The following is a 21536-nucleotide window of genomic DNA, read 5'->3' as shown; positions in this document are numbered from 1 at the left end:
AATATGGTCGAAACATGTTGTTCCACCTGCACAGTAACCGGTTATCCTTGTTTTTAATTCAGAATTTTGACATTTGAAAAATCGCTGCCTTTTTTCCAAGATCATACTACAAAATCTGCCGCCTTATTCGCTGTATTTGGATTTAATTCTTAATCTTTTGCTTATATTATTTGAATAGTTGAAACTATTCTAGAAATCATGGGTTTTTTTACAAAATTGATGCAATAAAAACAAGCCTAATTGAGATACATCTTTACTTCGCCTGCTTGTGTACAAGATCATTAAATGAAATGAAAAAAAAATCACCTACCACAGCACAAAAACGTGCTGCTATTAGAAATTTAAAAAAGAAAATGTGGTAAACGGAATGTAATTCAAAAAGAGTGAAAAAAGAATGAAAGCAAGGAAATTGAAAGGAAGAAAAAAATACGCAAAATTCTGTTCAAAAATGGTTTAGTCATTTCTCAATTTTAATCTTGCGCTCGAGAAAATTTATCATGTGGGCAGAACATGCAACAAAATAGCCACTGAAATGGAGTACGCTCCTAACTTTAATATCGAGTCGTTCCAACTCACCTCGTGCGGTCAGCGTCTTACCTGTTCAACTACGAACTCCCACAAGTGTTAGGTTTTTCTCAGCCAAAGCCTTAGAAGGAGTAGTAGATGTTGAAACTAAAGTGTGGGATGAGGGGGGGGGGTGCGCGGCTGACCCGATGTATTAAGATACGTCATAGATTTCGGGTCAGTATCGCTATGTATTAGGATTGGGTTTAGAGTCTACAATGTATTAAGATAGGGAATACCAAAGTTAGGGTTTCGTGGTTTGTGTGATGGTAGATAGAGTGGTATAAAAAAAAACAAAATATTTTTTGGTTTTCGTGTGGAATCGTCTAGGTTTTTTTTCAAAAATTTCAGCGCGCGTTATCTAATGTTAAATATTAAAGGTTAATTACGTGTACACAGTAAAATGAAGTTCTTTTAATTAGTTTTTTGGTACATGGTTAGTCAATGTATAATGTTTTTGAGCAAAAAATGAGATTTTTTTCAAATTGTTTCGAAAAAACGTCAAAACGCGATAAGATTTGCTATAATTCGACCTTCTAACTATTTTATTAGATAATCTTTCTTTTTGAAACAACTACTTGAAACAATGCTGAAACCTACTGAGACTTCGAAAAATTGAGTTTTTTGAGAGAAAAAAAGTTAAATTACAAAGAAAGTTTATTAATCACTGCATCGTATAGTAAATTTACTGCCAGAATTTAAACTAACAAAAGAAAAACTACACATTTATATAACTTTGCTTATGAAATTCAAAACATGCACTTCATGAATATTATTCAAGTTTCTCTGGTAGAATCTAAAAAGAGGAAATGCTGAATAAATTGCGTAAAATCCACACAAATTATCGGTTTTTTGTAGTTTTCTGGGAACCATTCGCCAATATCTTTGGCTAGAAAGGAATAAGTTCTTCTTTTTCGACCCAAAGAATCGGCAAAGAAGTAGTTTTGTCCAATCGAGCTATCTTGAGCCAGTGTTCCCCTCTATCATTGCTTGGAGCTGAGTTGATAATTGCAAAAGAGTATTTTGTAAGTTGAGGTACTTAATCATTAATCAGAGGGGTAAGATCCCATGTTCTTGAATTTGGGAATTCTTTCAAAAACTTGCGGGAGTGAAAAATTATCCATCTTTGCAATTGTTAGCTGATTTACATCTGAGAAAAAAGAAATAGATAGTTTGATAGTATTCTAGAAATCATGAAATATTGTCAACTTACGTTTTGGAAGTTATGATCGAATAAGGCTTTTAATTGCAGAACTTGAAGCCAGAAAGAGCAAAAAAAAATAGCTCACACAACCAAAAAAAAAAATCAATTGATCAAATGCAAGGTTTTGCAGCCAATCAAAATTGATTAATACTGAGCATAACTCCTACAGAAAATCTGCGTAAATCAGTAAATCAGTAAATAAAAAACCATAACTTCTTTATTAGTCACACTGTTATCAGATAAGAAGGTATTTTTGTAGCAACTAGATTTTTTGTAGTATTTATAAGCAATCACTACCAATTGTTCGATCAATTGACTATTTTGGCTCTAGAATAAACATCTAAATGTTATAAATTTGAAGAAGGAATTTTCAGATGAGAAAGAAATCTTGAAATGATTTGGGTTTTTGCTGTCACAAAAGTAATCACTAGAAGTGAGATCTCTTCCCATCTTTCGCTTTGCCCAAGTGTAAAAATTCACCTTGAAAGACAATTTTTTCAGAGTTTTCTTTGAATAAGGGAAAGGATTACCGAGGTAGGTGAACTAAAACTTCCCACGGTAGGTGAATCAAAAAAGATTCCCGCGGTAGGTGAATCAAAAAAGATTCCCGCGGTAGGTGAATCAAAAAAGATTCCCGCGGTAGGTGAAACAAAAAAAAACTAAATTGATAACAACCATAGCTATCAGATATATAGCAACCAAAAACAATCGCTAAATCGAAAGCCTTTGATTTAATCTAAAAAGTCTGGGCATCACGAAAAAAAAAGTCAGCAAAGAGAATGAAAGACTATTTTTTAGATTTTAATCAAAAACTGCTAAACATTTTTGATCTATCCATCTATTATTGTTTCCATCAACCTATAGGTTGATGGAAACTATTACTTTTACATGTTTACTCCAGAATCAAAATAGGCAGCTAATTAAAGATTGGCTTCGATTGCTCAAACTTCTTTCAAAAGTTCCCCTAATTCTCGTATAAGTTTAATAACTTTTTATTACGTCAGGAAACACATTTTGTTAAGAGTCGATAAGCCGAAAACTCTTAAAGAGGTGTTGGTTTTTTCTGGTAATGATCTTAAAGCGCTCGAATAATTATAGATGTCGTTAAGTGCATTCATCAGGGGCGGATATAGGATTTTCTCGAGAGGGGGTGGGGGCGGTTTTTCAAAAATCTTTTTAGGTCAACCAAATTTATTTTTTGACCACTCTCAAAGTACTCAAAGACTTTATTTTGAACAAGTTTTGTGCGCCACAGTCAAAATTTTTAGAAAAAACCAACCAAAAATGCTCCCCCCCCCCTCAAAATTCAGTATAGACTGGCGCTAGAAAAAATTTAGGGCCAGTAACTAGAAATCGTTAACTGAAATTAGTACAGAGTGGGACCCTTTGGGTCGGCAGTGGATAGAGTCTTTGAAAGGAAAGCGTCCGCCCCCTAAGTACGGGTCAGTCATCATTGTTGGATTTGTTCCAAAAGCGCACCCCCTCCATTCTATGGGAAAAAGATGTGTGAATAGTGGGTTATGGTAACTAGGATGTGTGTTTGAATGTAGACCTACTGGCGATGGGCAAGCGGGACATCAAGATGTTCAAGGTGACAGTGTTCAGCCAGGCACTGTACGACCAGGAGGAGTGGGAGGCGGTGGAGGCGGAGATGAACCTGCTCATCATCTGCATATTCCTCATCGTCTCAATCGCCATTCTACTCAGGCAACAATCACACTACAACACATATTCAATAACACATACTCTACTCAATCTATAACACATCATGTAAAAAAAACAAGAAAAACTTCGATCGGTCAAAACATTGCATGATGATATTCACACTACAACCGCTAATACTTTCACTGCAAAATATTTTACTGCAGTGTTTTAGTATATGCAACCTGAGCCACAAGAGGAGGCCATGGCGGTGGATAGAATAACATAAACATCATCAGAACATCAAGAAATTAACGGAAGAAGGGAGGAGATAAGATTAAGGAATTTTTTAATTTGTCATAAAAATACTTATTTTTCTATTGTCTCCTATTTAGCCTCAACCTGCACAATTGTCCACTGTCCAGAGGTACTCTGGCCTTCGCTGGAACCATCATGGCAGTCCTGGCCATCTGTCTGGGCTTCGGACTGGGTCTGCTGTTCGGACTCAAACTCACCCTCCTCGCACTCTTCATTCCCTTCTTAGTACTCGGTCAGTAGTAGTTGATGTTATGGGTGATCAGGGGGGGGGGGGGGGGCGTCTGGTTAGAGTTGGTAAGTTTTCATGGTTTGTGTAATGATAAGAGAATGGTAAGAAAAATGTGTTTTTTTTTTGTTTTTGTGTGGAAATCTCAAGTTCTTTTTGGAAAAAAATATCGGCGCGTGTTATCTAAATGGTGATTACTTCTTAGGTGTATAACGTGAAATCTGCGGAATGAAAGTCTTTTACTTCGTTTTTTGGCTCAGGGTAAGTCAATGGTAACAGCATTTGGGCAAAAGTTTAAGACTTGAAAACACGATAAGACTTGATATAACTTGATCTTTTGACTGTTTTAATGAAAAATTTTAAATTATTGATCTTTTCAACTGAAATTTTTCTGAAACCTACCGAAGCTTCAAAAAATAAGTGTCTGAAAAATTAAACGAAAAGGAAAATAAATAAATCACTGCGTCAAATTTTAAGTTAACCGCAATTTTATGAAAAAAATACTGCATGGTACATAAGTTTTTTATACATTGCATCACTTCCTATAATTTTTTACATTGCATCATTTCTTATAAGTTCTTTGGTTTGTATGAAATCCATCACCTTGAAATTGTCTTTTTGGTTGAATGTAACTCAGCTAAGTCCTTTCTTTGTCTATTCATATGTAGCAACGATACAATTTACAGTTGCGAATCCTCTGGTGGTAGATGTTTTGTTGATTGCTCCATGAAGAACTCTCCTGTGCTTTGAGAATCTTCTAGAACTCATTTGTTCAGACCTTCTTTACTGAATATGAAATTATCTGACTTGTTGTCATAGCAGCAATAAATTTTGCTGCACAATTATAGCTTTTATGTACATCTAAATTTAACGTTGAAAATTCCTGGCTCCCGTTCATCATGAGTTTTTTTGAAAACCGCAACACGTTTGAGGAAATAAATTAGATATTGCATTGTAAGAGTCCCTGTAATCATTTTTTCTATTTTTTCCCAGGCAGTTCTCTTATCTGGTTGTATGCAGTCATATAAGTTTTCTTCAGTAAGTGCTAATTAAAGTGAGTCTGTGTCCATCTTCAACTCTTCAAATTTGATTGCATAACATAACTTGTCAAAGAAGTTGTAGTACAGCTCGAACATTCTCAGCTTTGCATAATGCAGTATGAAAAAACCATTAAAGATGGGTTCTTTGTGTTTAATGGTTGATTTCAACAAATCCACCTCAACACGTCTTCATCAACTGTCTTCAGTATTTTGAGTCTTTTCATCACTGAAATATTTCGTGATTGTATGCCTGGATGTACCCATGATCTGATATCCATAGTAGGAATTACCCAAAAGTTTCACTGTTCCTGCTACAACTCCTGATGGAGGGTATTCATCGCCTTTTCTTCTAGCATCAACCAAAGATTGGACAAAATTATTGAAACAACTTCGAGGAGAATAATGAACAAAATATTAAATTTTGGTGCACTGCAGTCCGAGTTCAATATAAAAGTTGAACCTAGGAGTTATAACTGTTCAATTTTTTTTAGCTTGAAACTAGAAATCAGCTTTCTCTAGGGTTTTTCAACCTATCGTTTCCAGCTTCATAGCTTTTAATGTAGTCTCCAATATCGTTTTTACCAGCTTCAGTGTTTTGAAAAATGGAGGAAAGTTGGCAAATTTTGGTTTTTAGTTCGTCTGGAGCAAATGAATTGCATTGATCATAAGCAAAAAAAGATCCATTTTTATTTTAGCTGGAAGGGAGTCTTTGGAAAGAGGTCTTTCATGAGGAAAGTGGACTCTGACATGATTTTTAACCTTGTCATCGGTTTTGAAATTTTCCCACTACTCACACTGCCACATTTCTTCAACTTTTCATCCTTTCTCTTTTAAATACACCTGTCATATCATCCATTTCTCTCTTCTTATTACCTCGTTCAATATCCTTATCTGTTAAGGAAGGACGAGCTTGTGCGAATTCAAACAGCCGACTTTTTTCTCAGCTTTGCATTCTGGTTTTTGTACCTAGTAGAAAGACATGACCATGATCTCAAAGTAGTGAGATTGGTTATTTTTAGCTTTAAGCTTCTGCATGTCGGTATCAAACTCCCATCTCGAGTACAGCCCTGTTGGTATATCTTGACACATTGAGTAAGGGTAAAGCTGGATTGCATCAGTTCCAACAACCGATTCACATATATTTGATGAAATTTTGATGATTATCTCATTAACTTCAATTTTTTCAGTGGACACAATAGAAGGTCCAACGGTCATGTCTCGGTAAATCTTTATCACTTTCGCAATATGGAAAAATGGTAATTTGTAGATTTGTGTAGATTTGTTTGCTAGACGTTTGCTAGATGTTTGCTAGATTTGGAAGCGGACATCCAAGTTTCAACATATCAATCCCCTTGTTATGATAAAATTGAATCGTTTTCTGCATGTTTCCAGGGCTGGAACAACCTCCTTGTTGTTGTACCTCCTTGTTGTTGATGAAAATTTTAATTTCAAGTTTTTTTCAGTGCTTGTTATTCGTCAAGTCAACTCTCAAAGTCTTAAAGTCTTCGTCTAGAGGATTGTTGTTTCTAAGTTTAATGAAAAAGGCTTCATATGGTGGCAATTCGGGAAAAGCGAGTTGTTTTGGGTTATCAAACCACTCATAGGGAAAGAATCCTTTCGTTTCGCTAGTTTTTTAGGCTTTGAAAAAGGAGTCCAGAGTTGCTGCTTCATCCAGAGTTTTCATTATATCGAGAAGTTGTACATCTCCGAACTTGAAAGATTTAAGTCGTTCGCTTTTCTGATGACTGAGGTTTCTTGTTCTTTATTGCGGAAGGAATGGGAGATTTTTTAGGACTTGATCAAATCCAAGCCATATCCAGCACTAATAAATTCAGAAAAGAAATGTGCATATCTGTGCAGATGTGGTTTCAAACTAATCGGCTGACTTTTCTGAAATTGCAAAAATTGGGTTGATATATCTGCTTTTTCGGAGTCCTGAATGCATTCGTCTTCAAATTCTCGAATAGTTCTTGCTTTGCTCCTTCATTTGATTAAAAAGCTTTTGTTCGTTCTTTGACAGCAGCCATTTCAATATCCTCAAACTTTGCTCTCATCTCCAGCTGAATTTTTTCAGTCAAAAGAGTGAAATTCAAAAAACTATCAATGATCAGGTTCTGTGGATTTTTGTTGTACAAAAAGATTGGTTCATCAATCAGATTTGATGATATAGAAAACGAACTTGAAACATGCACTCGGCCTATTCAATCCCTTCCAAGTACTCGGTCAGTCCACTACCAGTCAAACTCACTCTCCTCGCCCTCTTCTTTCCCTTCCTAGTACTCTGTCAGTCCACTAATGTCATATTTCTCCTCGTCCCCTTGAACCCTTCGTAGTACGTGATCAGTCCACTAAGAGTCAAACTCACCATCCTCGCCAACTTCAATCCCCGTCCTAGAACTCGGCCGTCCACTATCAGTCAAACTCATCCTCCTCGCCCTCTTCATCCCCTTCTAAAACTCGGTCAGTCCACTATTAGTCCAACTCACCCTTTTCTCCCTATTCATCCACTTCCTAGTACTTGGTAAGTCCACTAACAGTCAATCTCACCCTCCTCGCCCTCTTCAATCATAGCGCTAGAACTCGGCCAGTCCACTATCAGTCAAACTCACCCTCTTCGCCCTCTTCAACCTCGTTCCGGAACTCGGCCCGTCCACTATCAGTCTAACTTACCCTCCTAGCCCTCTTCATCACCTTCCCAGTACTCGGTCAGTCCACTATCACTCAAGCTCACACTCTTCGACCTCTTCATCCCCTTCCTAATACTTGGTAAATCCATTATCAGTCAAACTCACCCTCTTCGCCCTCTTTGCCCTTTCCTAGTACTCGGTCAGTCCAATATCAGTCAAATTCACCCTCTTTGCCCTCTTCATCCCCTTCCTAGTACTTGGTCAGTCCACTAACAGTCAAACTCAATCTCCTCGCCCTCTGCAACCTCCGACCTAGAACTCGGCCCGTCCACTGTCAGTCAAATTCACCCTCCTCGCCCTCTTCATCCCCTTCATAGTACTCGGTCAGTCCACTATCAGTCAGAATCACCATACTCGCCCTCTTCCTCCCCTACCTAGTACTAGGTCAGTCAACTATCACTCTAACTCAACCTCTTCGCCCTCTTCATCCTCTTCCTTTTACTCGGTCAGTCCACTATCAGTCAAGTTCACCCTCCTCGCCCTCTTCATCCCCTTCATAGTACTCGGTCAGTCCACTATCAGTCAAACTCACCATACTCGCCCTCTTCATCCCCTACCTAGTACTAGTTCAGTCCACTATCACTCTAACTCACCCTCTTCGCCCTCTTCATCCCCTTCTTTTAACTCGGCCCGTCCACTATCAGTCCAATTCACCCTCCTCGCCCTCTTCATTCCCTTCATATTACTAGGTCAGTCCACTATCAGTCAATCTCACCATACTCGCCCTGTTCATCCCCTACCAAGTACTCGGTCAGTCCACTATCACTCTAACTCCTAATCCTCGCCCTCTTCATCCCCTTCCTAGTACTCGTTCAGTCCACTACCTGTCAAACTCACCCCCTTCGCCCTCTTCTTCCATTTCCTAGTACTTGGTCAGTCCACTAACAGTCAAACTCACTCTCCTCGCCCTCTTCAACTGCCGCCCTAGAACTCGGCTCAGCCACTTTCAGTCAAATTCACCCTCCTCGCCCTGTTCATCCCCTTCATAGATCTCGATCAATCCACTATCATTCAAACTCATCATCCTCGCCCTTTTCATCCCCCACCTAGTACTCGGTCAGTCAACTATCACTCTAACTCTTAATACTCGCCCTCTTCATACCCTTCCTAGTACTCGGTCAGTCCACTATCAGTCAAACTCACCCTCTTTGCCCTCGTCGACACCTTCATGGTTCTCGGCCCGTCCACCGTCAGTCAAACTCATCCTCTTCGCTCTCTTCATCCCCTTCCTAGTACTCGGTCAGTCCACTATCAACCAAACTCACCCTCTTCGCCCTCTTTATCCCCTTCCTAGTACTCGGTCAGTCCACTATCAGTCAAACTCACCCTCTTCGCCCTCTTCATCCACCTCATAGTACGCGGTTAGTCCACTGTCAGTCAAAATCACCCTCTTCGCCCTCTTCATCCCCTTCCTAGTACTCGGTCAGTCCACTATCACTCTTAATCTTAATCCTCGCCCTCTTCATACCCTTCCTAGTACTCGGTCAGTCCACTATCAGTCAAACTCACCCTCTTTGCCCTCTTCATCACCTTCATGGTTCTCGGCCCGTCCACCGTCAGTCAAACTCATCCTCTTCGCTCTCTTCATCCCCTTCCTAGTACTCGGTCAGTCCACTATCAACCAAACTCACCCTCTTCGCCCTCTTTATCCCCTTCCTAGTACTCGGTCAGTCCACTATCAGTCAAACTCACCCTCTTCGCCCTCTTCATCCACCTCCTAGTACGCGGTTAGTCCACCGTCAGTCAAACTCATCCTCTTCGCTCTCTTCATCCCCTTCCTAGTACTCGGTCAGTCCACTATCAACCAAACTCACCCTCTTCGCCCTCTTTATCCCCTTCCTAGTACTCGGTCAGTCCACTATCAGTCAAACTCACCCTCTTCGCCCTCTTCATCCACCTCATAGTACGCGGTTAGTCCACTGTCAGTCAAAATCACCCTCTTCGCCCTCTTCATCCCCTTCCTAGTACTCGGTCAGTCCACTATCACTCTTAATCTTAATCCTCGCCCTCTTCATACCCTTCCTAGTACTCGGTCAGTCCACTATCAGTCAAACTCACCCTCTTTGCCCTCTTCATCACCTTCATGGTTCTCGGCCCGTCCACCGTCAGTCAAACTCATCCTCTTCGCTCTCTTCATCCCCTTCCTAGTACTCGGTCAGTCCACTATCAACCAAACTCACCCTCTTCGCCCTCTTTATCCCCTTCCTAGTACTCGGTCAGTCCACTATCAGTCAAACTCACCCTCTTCGCCCTCTTCATCCACCTCCTAGTACGCGGTTAGTCCACCGTCAGTCAAACTCATCCTCTTCGCTCTCTTCATCCCCTTCCTAGTACTCGGTCAGTCCACTATCAACCAAACTCACCCTCTTCGCCCTCTTTATCCCCTTCCTAGTACTCGGTCAGTCCACTATCAGTCAAACTCACCCTCTTCGCCCTCTTCATCCACCTCCTAGTACGCGGTTAGTCCACTGTCAGTCAAAATCACCCTCTTCGCCCTCTTCATCCCCTTCTTAGTAAGCGGTCAGTCGACTAACTGTCAAACTCACTCTTCTCACCCTCTTCAACTGCCGTCATAGAACTCGGCCCGTCCACTATCAGTCAAATTCAACCTCTTTGCCCTCTTCATCACCTTCCAAGAACTCGGTCAGTCCACTATCAGCCAAACTCACCCTCTTCGCCCTCTTCATCCCCTTCCTAGTACTCGGTCAGACCACTATCAGTCAACCTCAACCTCTTCGTCACCTTAATAGTTCTGGGCCCATCCATTGTCAGTCAAACTCATCCTCTTCGCCCTCTTCATCCCCTCCTAGTACTCGGTCAGTCCACTATCAGTCATACTCACCCTCTTCGCCCTCTTCATCACCTTCCTAGTACTCGGTCAGTCCACTTTCAGTCAAACTCACCCTCTTCGCCCTCTCCATCTCCTTCCTAGTACGCGGTCAGTGCACTATCAGTCAAATTCACCCTCCTCGCCCTCTTCATCCCCTTCATAATACTCGGTCACTCCACTATCAGTCAAACTCACCCGCTTCGCCCTCTTCATCCCCTTCCTAGTACGCGGTCAGTCCACTATCAGTCAAATTCACCCTCTTCGCCCTCTTCATCCCCTTCCTAGTAATCGGTCAGTCCACTATCACTCTATATCTTAATCCTCGCCCTCTTCATCTCCTTCCTAGTACGCGGTCAGTCCACTATCAGTCAAATTCACCCTCCTCGCCCTCTTCATCCCCTGCATAGTACTCGGTCAGTCCACTATCAGTCAAACTCACCCACTTCGCCCTCTTCATCCCCTTCCTAGTACGCGGTCAGTCCACTATCAGTCAAACTCACCCTCTTTGCCCTCTTCATCACCTTCATAGTTCTGGGCCCATCCACTGTCAGTCAAACTCATCCTCTTCGCCCTCTTCATCCCCTCCTAGTACTCGGTCAGTCCACTATCAGTCATACTCTACCTCTTCGCCCTCTTCATCACCTTCCTAGTACTCGGTCAGTCCACTATCAGTCAAACTCACCCTCTTCGCCCTCTTCATCTTCTTCCTAGTACGCGGTCAGTGCACTATCAGTCAAATTCACCCTCCTCGCCCTCTTCATCCCCTTCATAGTTTTCGGTCAGTCCACTATCAGTCAAACTCACCCTCTTCGCCCTCTTCATCCCCTTCCTAGTACGCGGTCAGTCCACTATCAGTCGAATTCACCCTCTTCGCCCTCTTCATCCCGTTCCTAGTACGCGGTCAGTCCACTATCAGTCAAATTCACCCTCCTCGCCCTCTTCATCCCCTGCATAGTACTCGGTCAGTCCACTATCAGTCAAACTCACCCACTTCGCCCTCTTCATCCCCTTCCTAGTACGCGGTCAGTCCACTATCAGTCAAACTCACCCTCTTTGCCCTCTTCATCACCTTCATAGTTCTGGGCCCATCCACTGTCAGTCAAACTCATCCTCTTCGCCCTCTTCATCCCCTCCTAGTACTCGGTCAGTCCACTATCAGTCATACTCTACCTCTTCGCCCTCTTCATCACCTTCCTAGTACTCGGTCAGTCCACTATCAGTCAAACTCACCCTCTTCGCCCTCTTCATCTTCTTCCTAGTACGCGGTCAGTGCACTATCAGTCAAATTCACCCTCCTCGCCCTCTTCATCCCCTTCATAGTTTTCGGTCAGTCCACTATCAGTCAAACTCACCCTCTTCGCCCTCTTCATCCCCTTCCTAGTACGCGGTCAGTCCACTATCAGTCGAATTCACCCTCTTCGCCCTCTTCATCCCGTTCCTAGTAATCGGTCAGTCCACTATCACTCTATATCTTAATCCTCGCCCTCTTCATCACCTTCCTAGTACTCGGTCAGTCCACTATCAGTCAAACTCACCCTCTTCGCCCTCTTCATCCCCTGCATAGTACTCGGTCAGTCCACTATCAGTCAAACTCACCCACTTCGCCCTCTTCATCCCCTTCCTAGTACGCGGTCAGTCCACTATCAGTCAAACTCACCCTCTTTGCCCTCTTCATCACCTTCATAGTTCTCGGCCCGTCCACCGTCAGTCAAACTCATCCTCTTCGCCCTCTTCATCCCCTTCCTAGTACTCGGTCAGTCCACTATCAGTCAAACTGACCCTCTTCGCCCTCTTCATCACCTTCCTAGTTCGCGGCCCGTCCACTGTCAGTCAAACTGACCCTCTTCGCCCTCTTCATCACCTTCCTAGTTCGCGGCCCGTCCACCGTCAGTCAAACTCATCCTCTTCGCCCTCTATATCCCCTTCCTAGTACTCGGTCAGTCCACTATCAGTCAAACTCACCCTCTTCGCCCTCTTCATCCCCCTCCTAGTACGCGGTCAGTCCTCTGTCAGTGTCAAACTCACCCTCTTCGCCCTCTTCATCCCCTTCCTAGTACTCGGTCAGTCCACTATCACTCTTAATCTTAATCCTCGCCCTCTTCATCGCCTTCTTAGTTCGCGGCCCGTCCACTGTCAGTCAAACTGACCCTCTTCGCCCTCTTCATCACCTTCCTAGTTCGCGGCCCGTCCACCGTCAGTCAAACTCACCCTCTTTGCCCTCTTCATCACCTTCATAGTTCTGGGCCCATCCACTGTCAGTCAAACTCATCCTCTTCGCCCTCTTCATCCCCTCCTAGTACTCGGTCAGTCCACTATCAGTCATACTCTACCTCTTCGCCCTCTTCATCACCTTCCTAGTAATCGGTCAGTCCACTATCAGTCAAACTCACCCTCTTCGCCCTCTTCATCTTCTTCCTAGTACGCGGTCAGTGCACTATCAGTCAAATTCACCCTCCTCGCCCTCTTCATCCCCTTCATAGTTTTCGGTCAGTCCACTATCAGTCAAACTCACCCTCTTCGCCCTCTTCATCCCCTTCCTAGTACGCGGTCAGTCCACTATCAGTCGAATTCACCCTCTTCGCCCTCTTCATCCCGTTCCTAGTAATCGGTCAGTCCACTATCACTCTATATCTTAATCCTCGCCCTCTTCATCACCTTCCTAGTACTCGGTCAGTCCACTATCAGTCAAACTCACCCTCTTCGCCCTCTTCATCCCCTGCATAGTACTCGGTCAGTCCACTATCAGTCAAACTCACCCACTTCGCCCTCTTCATCCCCTTCCTAGTACGCGGTCAGTCCACTATCAGTCAAACTCACCCTCTTTGCCCTCTTCATCACCTTCATAGTTCTCGGCCCGTCCACCGTCAGTCAAACTCATCCTCTTCGCCCTCTTCATCCCCTTCCTAGTACTCGGTCAGTCCACTGTCAGTCAAACTGACCCTCTTCGCCCTCTTCATCACCTTCCTAGTTCGCGGCCCGTCCACTGTCAGTCAAACTGACCCTCTTCGCCCTCTTCATCACCTTCCTAGTTCGCGGCCCGTCCACCGTCAGTCAAACTCATCCTCTTCGCCCTCTTTATCCCCTTCCTAGTACTCGGTCAGTCCACTATCAGTCAAACTCACCCTCTTCGCCCTCTTCATCCCCCTCCTAGTACGCGGTCAGTCCTCTGTCAGTGTCAAACTCACCCTCTTCGCCCTCTTCATCCCCTTCCTAGTACTCGGTCAGTCCACTATCACTCTTAATCTTAATCCTCGCCCTCTTCATCGCCTTCTTAGTACGCGGTCAGTCCACTAACTGTCAAACTGACTCTCCTCGCCCTCTTCAACTGCCGCCATATAACTCGGCCCGTCCACTATCAGTCAAATTCACCCTCTTTGCTCTCTTCATCACCTTCCTAGTACTCGGTCAGTCCACTATCAGCCAAACTCACCCTCTTCGCCCTCTTCATCCCCTTGCTAGTGCTCGGTCAGACCACTATCAGTCAAACTCAACCTCTTGGCCCTCTTCGTCACCTTAATAATTCTGGGCCCATCCACTGTCAGTCAAACTCATCCTCTTTGCCCTCTTCATCCCCTTCCTAGTACTCGGTCAGCCCACTATCACACTTAATATTTATCCTCGCCCTCTTCATCCCCTTCTTAGTACGCGGTCAGTCCACTAACTGTCCAACTCACTCTCCTCGCCCTCTTCAACTGCCGCCATAGAACTTGGCCCGTCCACTATCAGTCAATTTCACCCTCTTTGACCTCTTCATCACCTTCCTAGTTCGCGGCCCGTCCACTGTCAGTCAAACTGACCCTCTTCGCCCTCTTCATCACCTTCCTAGTTCGCGGCCCGTCCACCGTCAGTCAAACTCATCCTCTTCGCCCTCTTTATCCCCTTCCTAGTACTCGGTCAGTCCACTATCAGTCAAACTCACCCTCTTCGCCCTCTTCATCCCCCTCCTAGTACGCGGTCAGTCCTCTGTCAGTCAAACTCACCCTCTTCGCCCTCTTCATCCCCTTCCTAGTACTCGGTCAGTCCACTATCACTCTTAATCTTAATCCTCGCCCTCTTCATCGCCTTCTTAGTACGCGGTCAGTCCACTAACTGTCAAACTGACTCTCCTCGCCCTCTTCAACTGCCGCCATATAACTCGGCCCGTCCACTATCAGTCAAATTCACCCTCTTTGCTCTCTTCATCACCTTCCTAGTACTCGGTCAGTCCACTATCAGCCAAACTCACCCTCTTCGCCCTCTTCATCACCTTCCTAGTTCGCGGCCCGTCCACTGTCAGTCAAACTGACCCTCTTCGCCCTCTTCATCACCTTCCTAGTTCGCGGCCCGTCAACCGTCAGTCAAACTCATCCTCTTCGCCCTCTTTATCCCCTTCCTAGTACTCGGTCAGTCCACTATCAGTCAAACTCACCCTCTTCGCCCTCTTCATCCCCCTCCTAGTACGCGGTCAGTCCTCTGTCAGTCAAACTCACCCTCTTCGCCCTCTTCATCCCCTTCCTAGTACTCGGTCAGTCCACTATCACTCTTAATCTTAATCCTCGCCCTCTTCATCGCCTTCTTAGTACGCGGTCAGTCCACTAACTGTCAAACTGACTCTCCTCGCCCTCTTCAACTGCCGCCATATAACTCGGCCCGTCCACTATCAGTCAAATTCACCCTCTTTGCTCTCTTCATCACCTTCCTAGTACTCGGTCAGTCCACTATCAGCCAAACTCACCCTCTTCGCCATCTTCATCCCCTTGCTAGTACTCGGTCAGACCACTATCAGTCAAACTCAACCTCTTGGCCCTCTTCGTCACCTTAAAAATTCTGGGCCCATCCACTGTCAGTCAAACTCATCCTCTTTGCCCTCTTCATCCCCTTCCTAGTACTCGGTCAGCCCACCATCACACTTAATATTTATACTCGCCCTCTTCATCCCCTTCTTAGTACGCGGTCAGTCCACTAACTGTCCAACTCACTCTCCTCGCCCTCTTCAACTGCCGCCATAGAACTTGGCCCGTCCACTATCAGTCAATTTCACCCTCTTTGACCTCTTCATCACCTTCCTAGTACTCGGTCAGTCCACTATCAGCCAAACTCACCCTCTACGCCCTCTTCATCCCCTTCCTAGTACTCGGTTAGACCACTTTCAGTCAAACTCAACCTCTTTGCCCTCTTCGTCACCTTAATAGTTCTGGGCCCATCCACTGTCAGCCAAACTCAACCTCTTCGCCCTCTTCATCCCCTCCTAGTACTCGGTCAGTCCATTATCATTCATACTCACCCTCTTCGCCCTCTTCATCACCTTCCTAGTACTCGGTCAGTCCACTATCAGTCAAACTCACCAGCTTCGCCCTCTTCATCCCCTTCCTAGTACTCGGTCAGATCACTATCAGTCAAACTCAACCTCTTCGCCCTCTTCGTCACCTTAATAGTTCTGGGCCCATCCACTGTAAGTCAAACTCAACCTCTTCGCCCTCTTCATCCCCTCCTAGTACTCGGTCAGTCCACTATCAGTTATACTCACCCTCTTCACCCTCTTCATCACCTTCCTAGTACTGGGTCAGTCCACTATCAGTCAAACTCACCCTCCTCGCCCTCTTCATACCCTTCCTAGTTCGCGGTCAGTCCACTATCAGTCAAACTCACCCTCTTCATCCCCTTCCTAGTACTCGGTCAGTCCACTATCACTCTAAATCTTAATCCTAGCCCTCTTCATCCCCTTCCTAGTACCTGGTCAGTCCACTATCAGTCAAACTCATCCTCTTCGCCCTCTTCATCACCTTCTTAGTTCTCGGCCCGTCAACTGTAAGTCAAACTCACCCTCTTCGCCCTCTTCATCCCCTTCCTAGTACTCGGTCAGTCCACTATCACTCTTAATCTTAATCCTCGCCCTCTTCATCCCCTTCTTAGTACGCGGTCAGTCCACTAACTGTAAAACTCACTCTCCTCGCCCTCTTCAACTGCCGCCATAGAACTGGGCCCGTCCACTATCAGTCAAATTCACCCTCTTTGCCCCCTTCATCGCCTTCCTAGTACTCGGTCAGTCCACTATCAGCCAAACTCACCCTCTTCGCCCTCTTCATCTCCTTCCTAGTACTCGGTCAGACCACTATCAGTCAAACTCAACCTCTTCACCCTCTTCGTCCCCTCCTAGTACTCGGTCAGTCCACTATCAGTCATACTCACCCTCTTCGCCCTCTTCATCACATTCCTAGTACTCGGTCAGTCCACTATCAGTCCTACTCACCCTCTTCGCCCTCTTCATCACCTTCCTAGTACTCGGTCAGTCCACTATCAGTCAAACTCACCCTCTTCGCCCTCTTCATCCCCTTCCTAGTACGCGGTCAGTGCACTATCAGTCAAACTCACCCTCTTCGCCCTCTTCATCCCCTTCCTAGTACTCAGTCAGTCCACTATCACTCTAAATCTTAATCCTTGCTCTCTTCATCCCCTTCCTAGTACCTGGTCAGTCCACTTTCAGTCAAACTCATCCTCTTCGCCCTCTTCATCCCCTCCTAGTACTCGGTCAGACCACTATCAGTCAAACTCAACCTCTTCGCCCTCTTCGTCCCCTCCTAGTACTCGGTCAGTCCACTATCAGTCATACTCACCCTCTTCGCCCTCTTCATCACATTCCTAGTACTCGGTCAGTCCACTATCAGTCCTACTCACCCTCTTCGCCCTCTTCATCACCTTCCTAGTACTCGGTCAGTCCACTATCAGTCAAACTCACCCTCTTCGCCCTCTTCATCCCCTTCCTAGTACGCGGTCAGTGCACTATCAGTCAAACTCACCCTCTTCGCACTCTTCATCCCCTTCCTAGTACTCAGTCAGTCCACTATCACTCTAAATCTTAATCCTTGCTCTCTTCATCCCCTTCCTAGTACCTGGTCAGTCCACTTTCAGTCAAACTCATCCTCTTCGCCCTCTTCATCCCCTCCTAGTACTCGGTCAGTCCATTATCAGTCATACTCACCCTCTTCGCCCTCTTCATCACCTTCCTAGTACTCGGTCAGTCCACTATCAGTCCTACTCACCCTCTTCGCCCTCTTCATCACCTTCCTAGTACTCGGTCAGTCCACTATCAGCCAAACTCACCCTCTTCGCCCTCTTCATCTCCTTCCTAGTACTCGGTCAGACCACTATCAGTCAAACTCAACCTCTTCACCCTCTTCGTCCCCTCCTAGTACTCGGTCAGTCCACTATCAGTCATACTCACCCTCTTCGCCCTCTTCATCACATTCCTAGTACTCGGTCAGTCCACTATCAGTCCTACTCACCCTCTTCGCCCTCTTCATCACCTTCCTAGTACTCGGTCAGTCCACTATCAGTCAAACTCACCCTCTTCGCCCTCTTCATCCCCTTCCTAGTACGCGGTCAGTGCACTATCAGTCAAACTCACCCTCTTCGCCCTCTTCATCCCCTTCCTAGTACTCAGTCAGTCCACTATCACTCTAAATCTTAATCCTTGCTCTCTTCATCCCCTTCCTAGTACCTGGTCAGTCCACTTTCAGTCAAACTCATCCTCTTCGCCCTCTTCATCCCCTCCTAGTACTCGGTCAGACCACTATCAGTCAAACTCAACCTCTTCGCCCTCTTCGTCCCCTCCTAGTACTCGGTCAGTCCACTATCAGTCATACTCACCCTCTTCGCCCTCTTCATCACATTCCTAGTACTCGGTCAGTCCACTATCAGTCCTACTCACCCTCTTCGCCCTCTTCATCACCTTCCTAGTACTCGGTCAGTCCACTATCAGTCAAACTCACCCTCTTCGCCCTCTTCATCCCCTTCCTAGTACGCGGTCAGTGCACTATCAGTCAAACTCACCCTCTTCGCACTCTTCATCCCCTTCCTAGTACTCAGTCAGTCCACTATCACTCTAAATCTTAATCCTTGCTCTCTTCATCCCCTTCCTAGTACCTGGTCAGTCCACTTTCAGTCAAACTCATCCTCTTCGCCCTCTTCATCCCCTCCTAGTACTCGGTCAGTCCATTATCAGTCATACTCACCCTCTTCGCCCTCTTCATCACCTTCCTAGTACTCGGTCAGTCCACTATCAGTCCTACTCACCCTCTTCGCCCTCTTCATCACCTTCCTAGTACTCGGTCAGTCCACTATCAGTCAAACTCACCCTCTTAGCCCTCTTCATCCCCTTCCTAGTACGCGGTCAGTGCACTATCAGTCAAACTCACCCTCTTCGCCCTCTTCATCCCCTTCCTAGTACTCAGTCAGTCCACTATCACTCTAAATCTTAATCCTTGCTCTCTTCATCCCCTTCCTAGTACTCGGTCAGTCCACTATCAGCCAAACTCACCCTCTTCGCCCTCTTCATCTCCTTCCTAGTACTCGGTCAGACCACTATCAGTCAAACTCAACCTCTTCGCCCTCTTCGTCCCCTCCTAGTACTCGGTCAGTCCACTATCAGTCATACTCACACTCTTCGCCCTCTTCATCACATTCCTAGTACTGGGTCAGTCCACTGTCAGTCCTACTCACCCTCTTCGCCCTCTTCATCACCTTCCTAGTACTCGGTCAGTCCACTATCAGTCAAACTCACCCTCTTCGCCCTCTTCATCCCCTTCCTAGTACGCGGTCAGTGCACTATCAGTCAAACTCACCCTCTTCGCCCTCTTCATCCCCTTCCTAGTACTCAGTCAGTCCACTATCACTCTAAATCTTAATCCTTGCTCTCTTCATCCCCTTCCTAGTACCTGGTCAGTCCACTTTCAGTCAAACTCATCCTCTTCGCCCTCTTCATCCCCTCCTAGTACTCGGTCAGTCCACTATCAGTCATACTCACCCTCTTCGCCCTCTTCATCACCTTCCTAGTACTCGGTCAGTCCACTATCAGTCAAACTCACCCTCTTCGCCCTCTTCATCCCCTTCCTAGTACGCGGTCAGTGCACTATCAGTCAAACTCACCCTCTTCGCCCTCTTCATCCCCTTCCTAGTACTCGGTCAGTCCACTATCACTCTAAATCTTAATCATCGCCCTCTTCATCCCCTTCCTAGTACTCGGTCAGTCCATTATCAGTCAAACTCACCCTCTTCGCTCTCTTCATCACCTTCATCGTTCTCGGCCCGTCGACTGTCAGTCAAAATCACCCTCTTTGCCCTCTTCATCCCCTTCCTAGTACTCGGTCAGTCCACTATCAGTCAAACTCACCCACTTCGCCCTCTTCATCCGCTTCCTAGTACGCGGTCAGTGCGCTATCAGTCAAACTCACCCTCTTCGCCCTCTTCATCTACTTCCTAGTACTCGGTCAGTCCACTATCACTCTAAATCTTAATCCTTGCTCTCTTCATCCCCTTCCTAGTACCTGGTCAGTCAACTTTCAGTCAAACTCATCCTCTTCGCCCTCTTCATCCCCTCCTAGTACTCGGTCAGTCCATTATCAGTCATACTCACCCTCTTCGCCCTCTTCATCACCTTCCTAGTACTCGGTCAGTCCACTATCAGTCAAACTCACCCTCTTCGCCCTCTTCATCCCCTTCCTAGTACGCGGTCAGTGCACTATCAGTCAAACTCACCCTCTTAGCCCTCTTCATCCCCTTCCTAGTACTCGGTCAGTCCACTATCACTCTAAACCTTAATCATCGCCCTCTTCATCCCCTTCCTAGTACTCGGTCAGTCCATTATCAGTCAAACTCACCCTCTTCGCTCTCTTCATCAGCTTCATCGTTCTCGGCCCATCGACTGTCAGTCAAATTCACCCTCTTTGCCCTCTTCATCCCCTTCCTAGCACTCAGTCAGTCCAATATCAGTCAAACTCACCCTCTTTGCCCTCTTCATCACCTTCATAGTTCTCGGCCCGTCCACTGTCAGTCAAACTCACCCTCTTTGCCCTCTTCATCCCCTTCCTAGCACTCGGTCAGTCCACTATCATTCTAAATCTTAATCATCGCCCTCTTCATCCCCTTCCTAGTACTCGGTCAGTCCATTATCAGTCAAACTCACCCTCTTCGCTCTCTTCATCACCTTCATCGTTCTCGGCCCGTCAACTGTCAGTCAAAATCACCCTCTTTGCCCTCTTCATCCCCTTCCTAGTACTCGGTCAGTCCAATATCAGTCAAACTCACCCTCTTTGCCCTCTCCATCACCCTCATAGTTCTCGGCCCGTCCACTGTCAGTCAAACTCACCCTCTTCGCCCTCTTTATCCCCTTCCTTGTACTCGGTCAGTCCACTATCACTCTAAATCTTAATCCTCACCCTCTTCATCCCCTTCCTAGTACCTGGTCAGTCCACTATCAGTCAAACTCACCCTCTTCGCCCTCTTCATCACCTTCTTAGTTCTCGGCCCGTCCACTGTCAGTCAAACTCGCCCTCTTTGCCCTCTTCATCGCCTTCATAGTTCTCGGCCCGTCCACTGTCAGTAAAACTCGCCCTCTTCGCCCTCTTCGTCACTTTCATAGTTCTCGGCCCGTTCACTGTCAGTCAAATTTGCCCTCTTTGCCCTCTTCATCCCCTTCCTAGTACTCGGTCAGTCCACTATCACTCTAAATCTTAATCCTCGCCCTCTTCATCCCCTTCCTAGTACTCAGTCAGTCCATTATCAGTCAAACTCACCCTCTTCGCCCTCTTCATCACCTTCATCGTTCTCGGCCCGTCGACTGTCAGTCAAATTCACCCTCTTCGCCCTCTTCATCCCCTTCCTAGTACTCGGTCAGTCCACTATCACTCTAAATCTTAATCCTTGCTCTCTTCATCCCCTTCCTAGTACCTGGTCAGTCAACTTTCAGTCAAACTCATCCTCTTCGCCCTCTTCATCCCCTCCTAGTACTCGGTCAGTCCATTATCAGTCATACTCACCCTCTTCGCCCTCTTCATCACCTTCCTAGTACTCGGTCAGTCCACTATCAGTCAAACTCACCCTCTTCGCCCTCTTCATCCCCTTCCTAGTACGCGGTCAGTGCACTATCAGTCAAACTCACCCTCTTAGCCCTCTTCATCCCCTTCCTAGTACTCAGTCAGTCCACTATCACTCTAAATCTTAATCCTTGCTCTCTTCATCCCCTTCCTAGTACTCGGTCAGTCCACTATCA

The 21536-nt window shown here is 45.8% G+C and overlaps 1 protein-coding gene across 1 annotated transcript; it reads right to left on the bottom strand.

The window, feature by feature from the left end:
• Positions 1–13800: 13800 nt before the first annotated feature.
• Positions 13801–21139, bottom strand: LOC134853712 (uncharacterized). Its single transcript, XM_063869712.1, has 8 exons — positions 21061–21139; positions 20727–20799; positions 20146–20231; positions 15457–15513; positions 15090–15146; positions 14601–14657; positions 14173–14229; positions 13801–13862 (listed from the first exon to the last, which is right to left on the bottom strand). The coding sequence occupies exons 1-8, from the start codon at positions 21137–21139 to the stop codon at positions 13801–13803; spliced, it is 528 nt and encodes a 175-aa protein (XP_063725782.1).
• Positions 21140–21536: the final 397 nt, after the last annotated feature.

This window comes from Symsagittifera roscoffensis, chromosome 8 (assembly GCF_963678635.1).
Source record: "Symsagittifera roscoffensis chromosome 8, txSymRosc1.1, whole genome shotgun sequence".
Taxonomy (NCBI): Eukaryota; Metazoa; Xenacoelomorpha; order Acoela; family Convolutidae; genus Symsagittifera; species Symsagittifera roscoffensis.
Note: the sequence above shows the minus strand (reverse complement) of the source record. Positions and strands in the feature narration are given on the sequence as shown.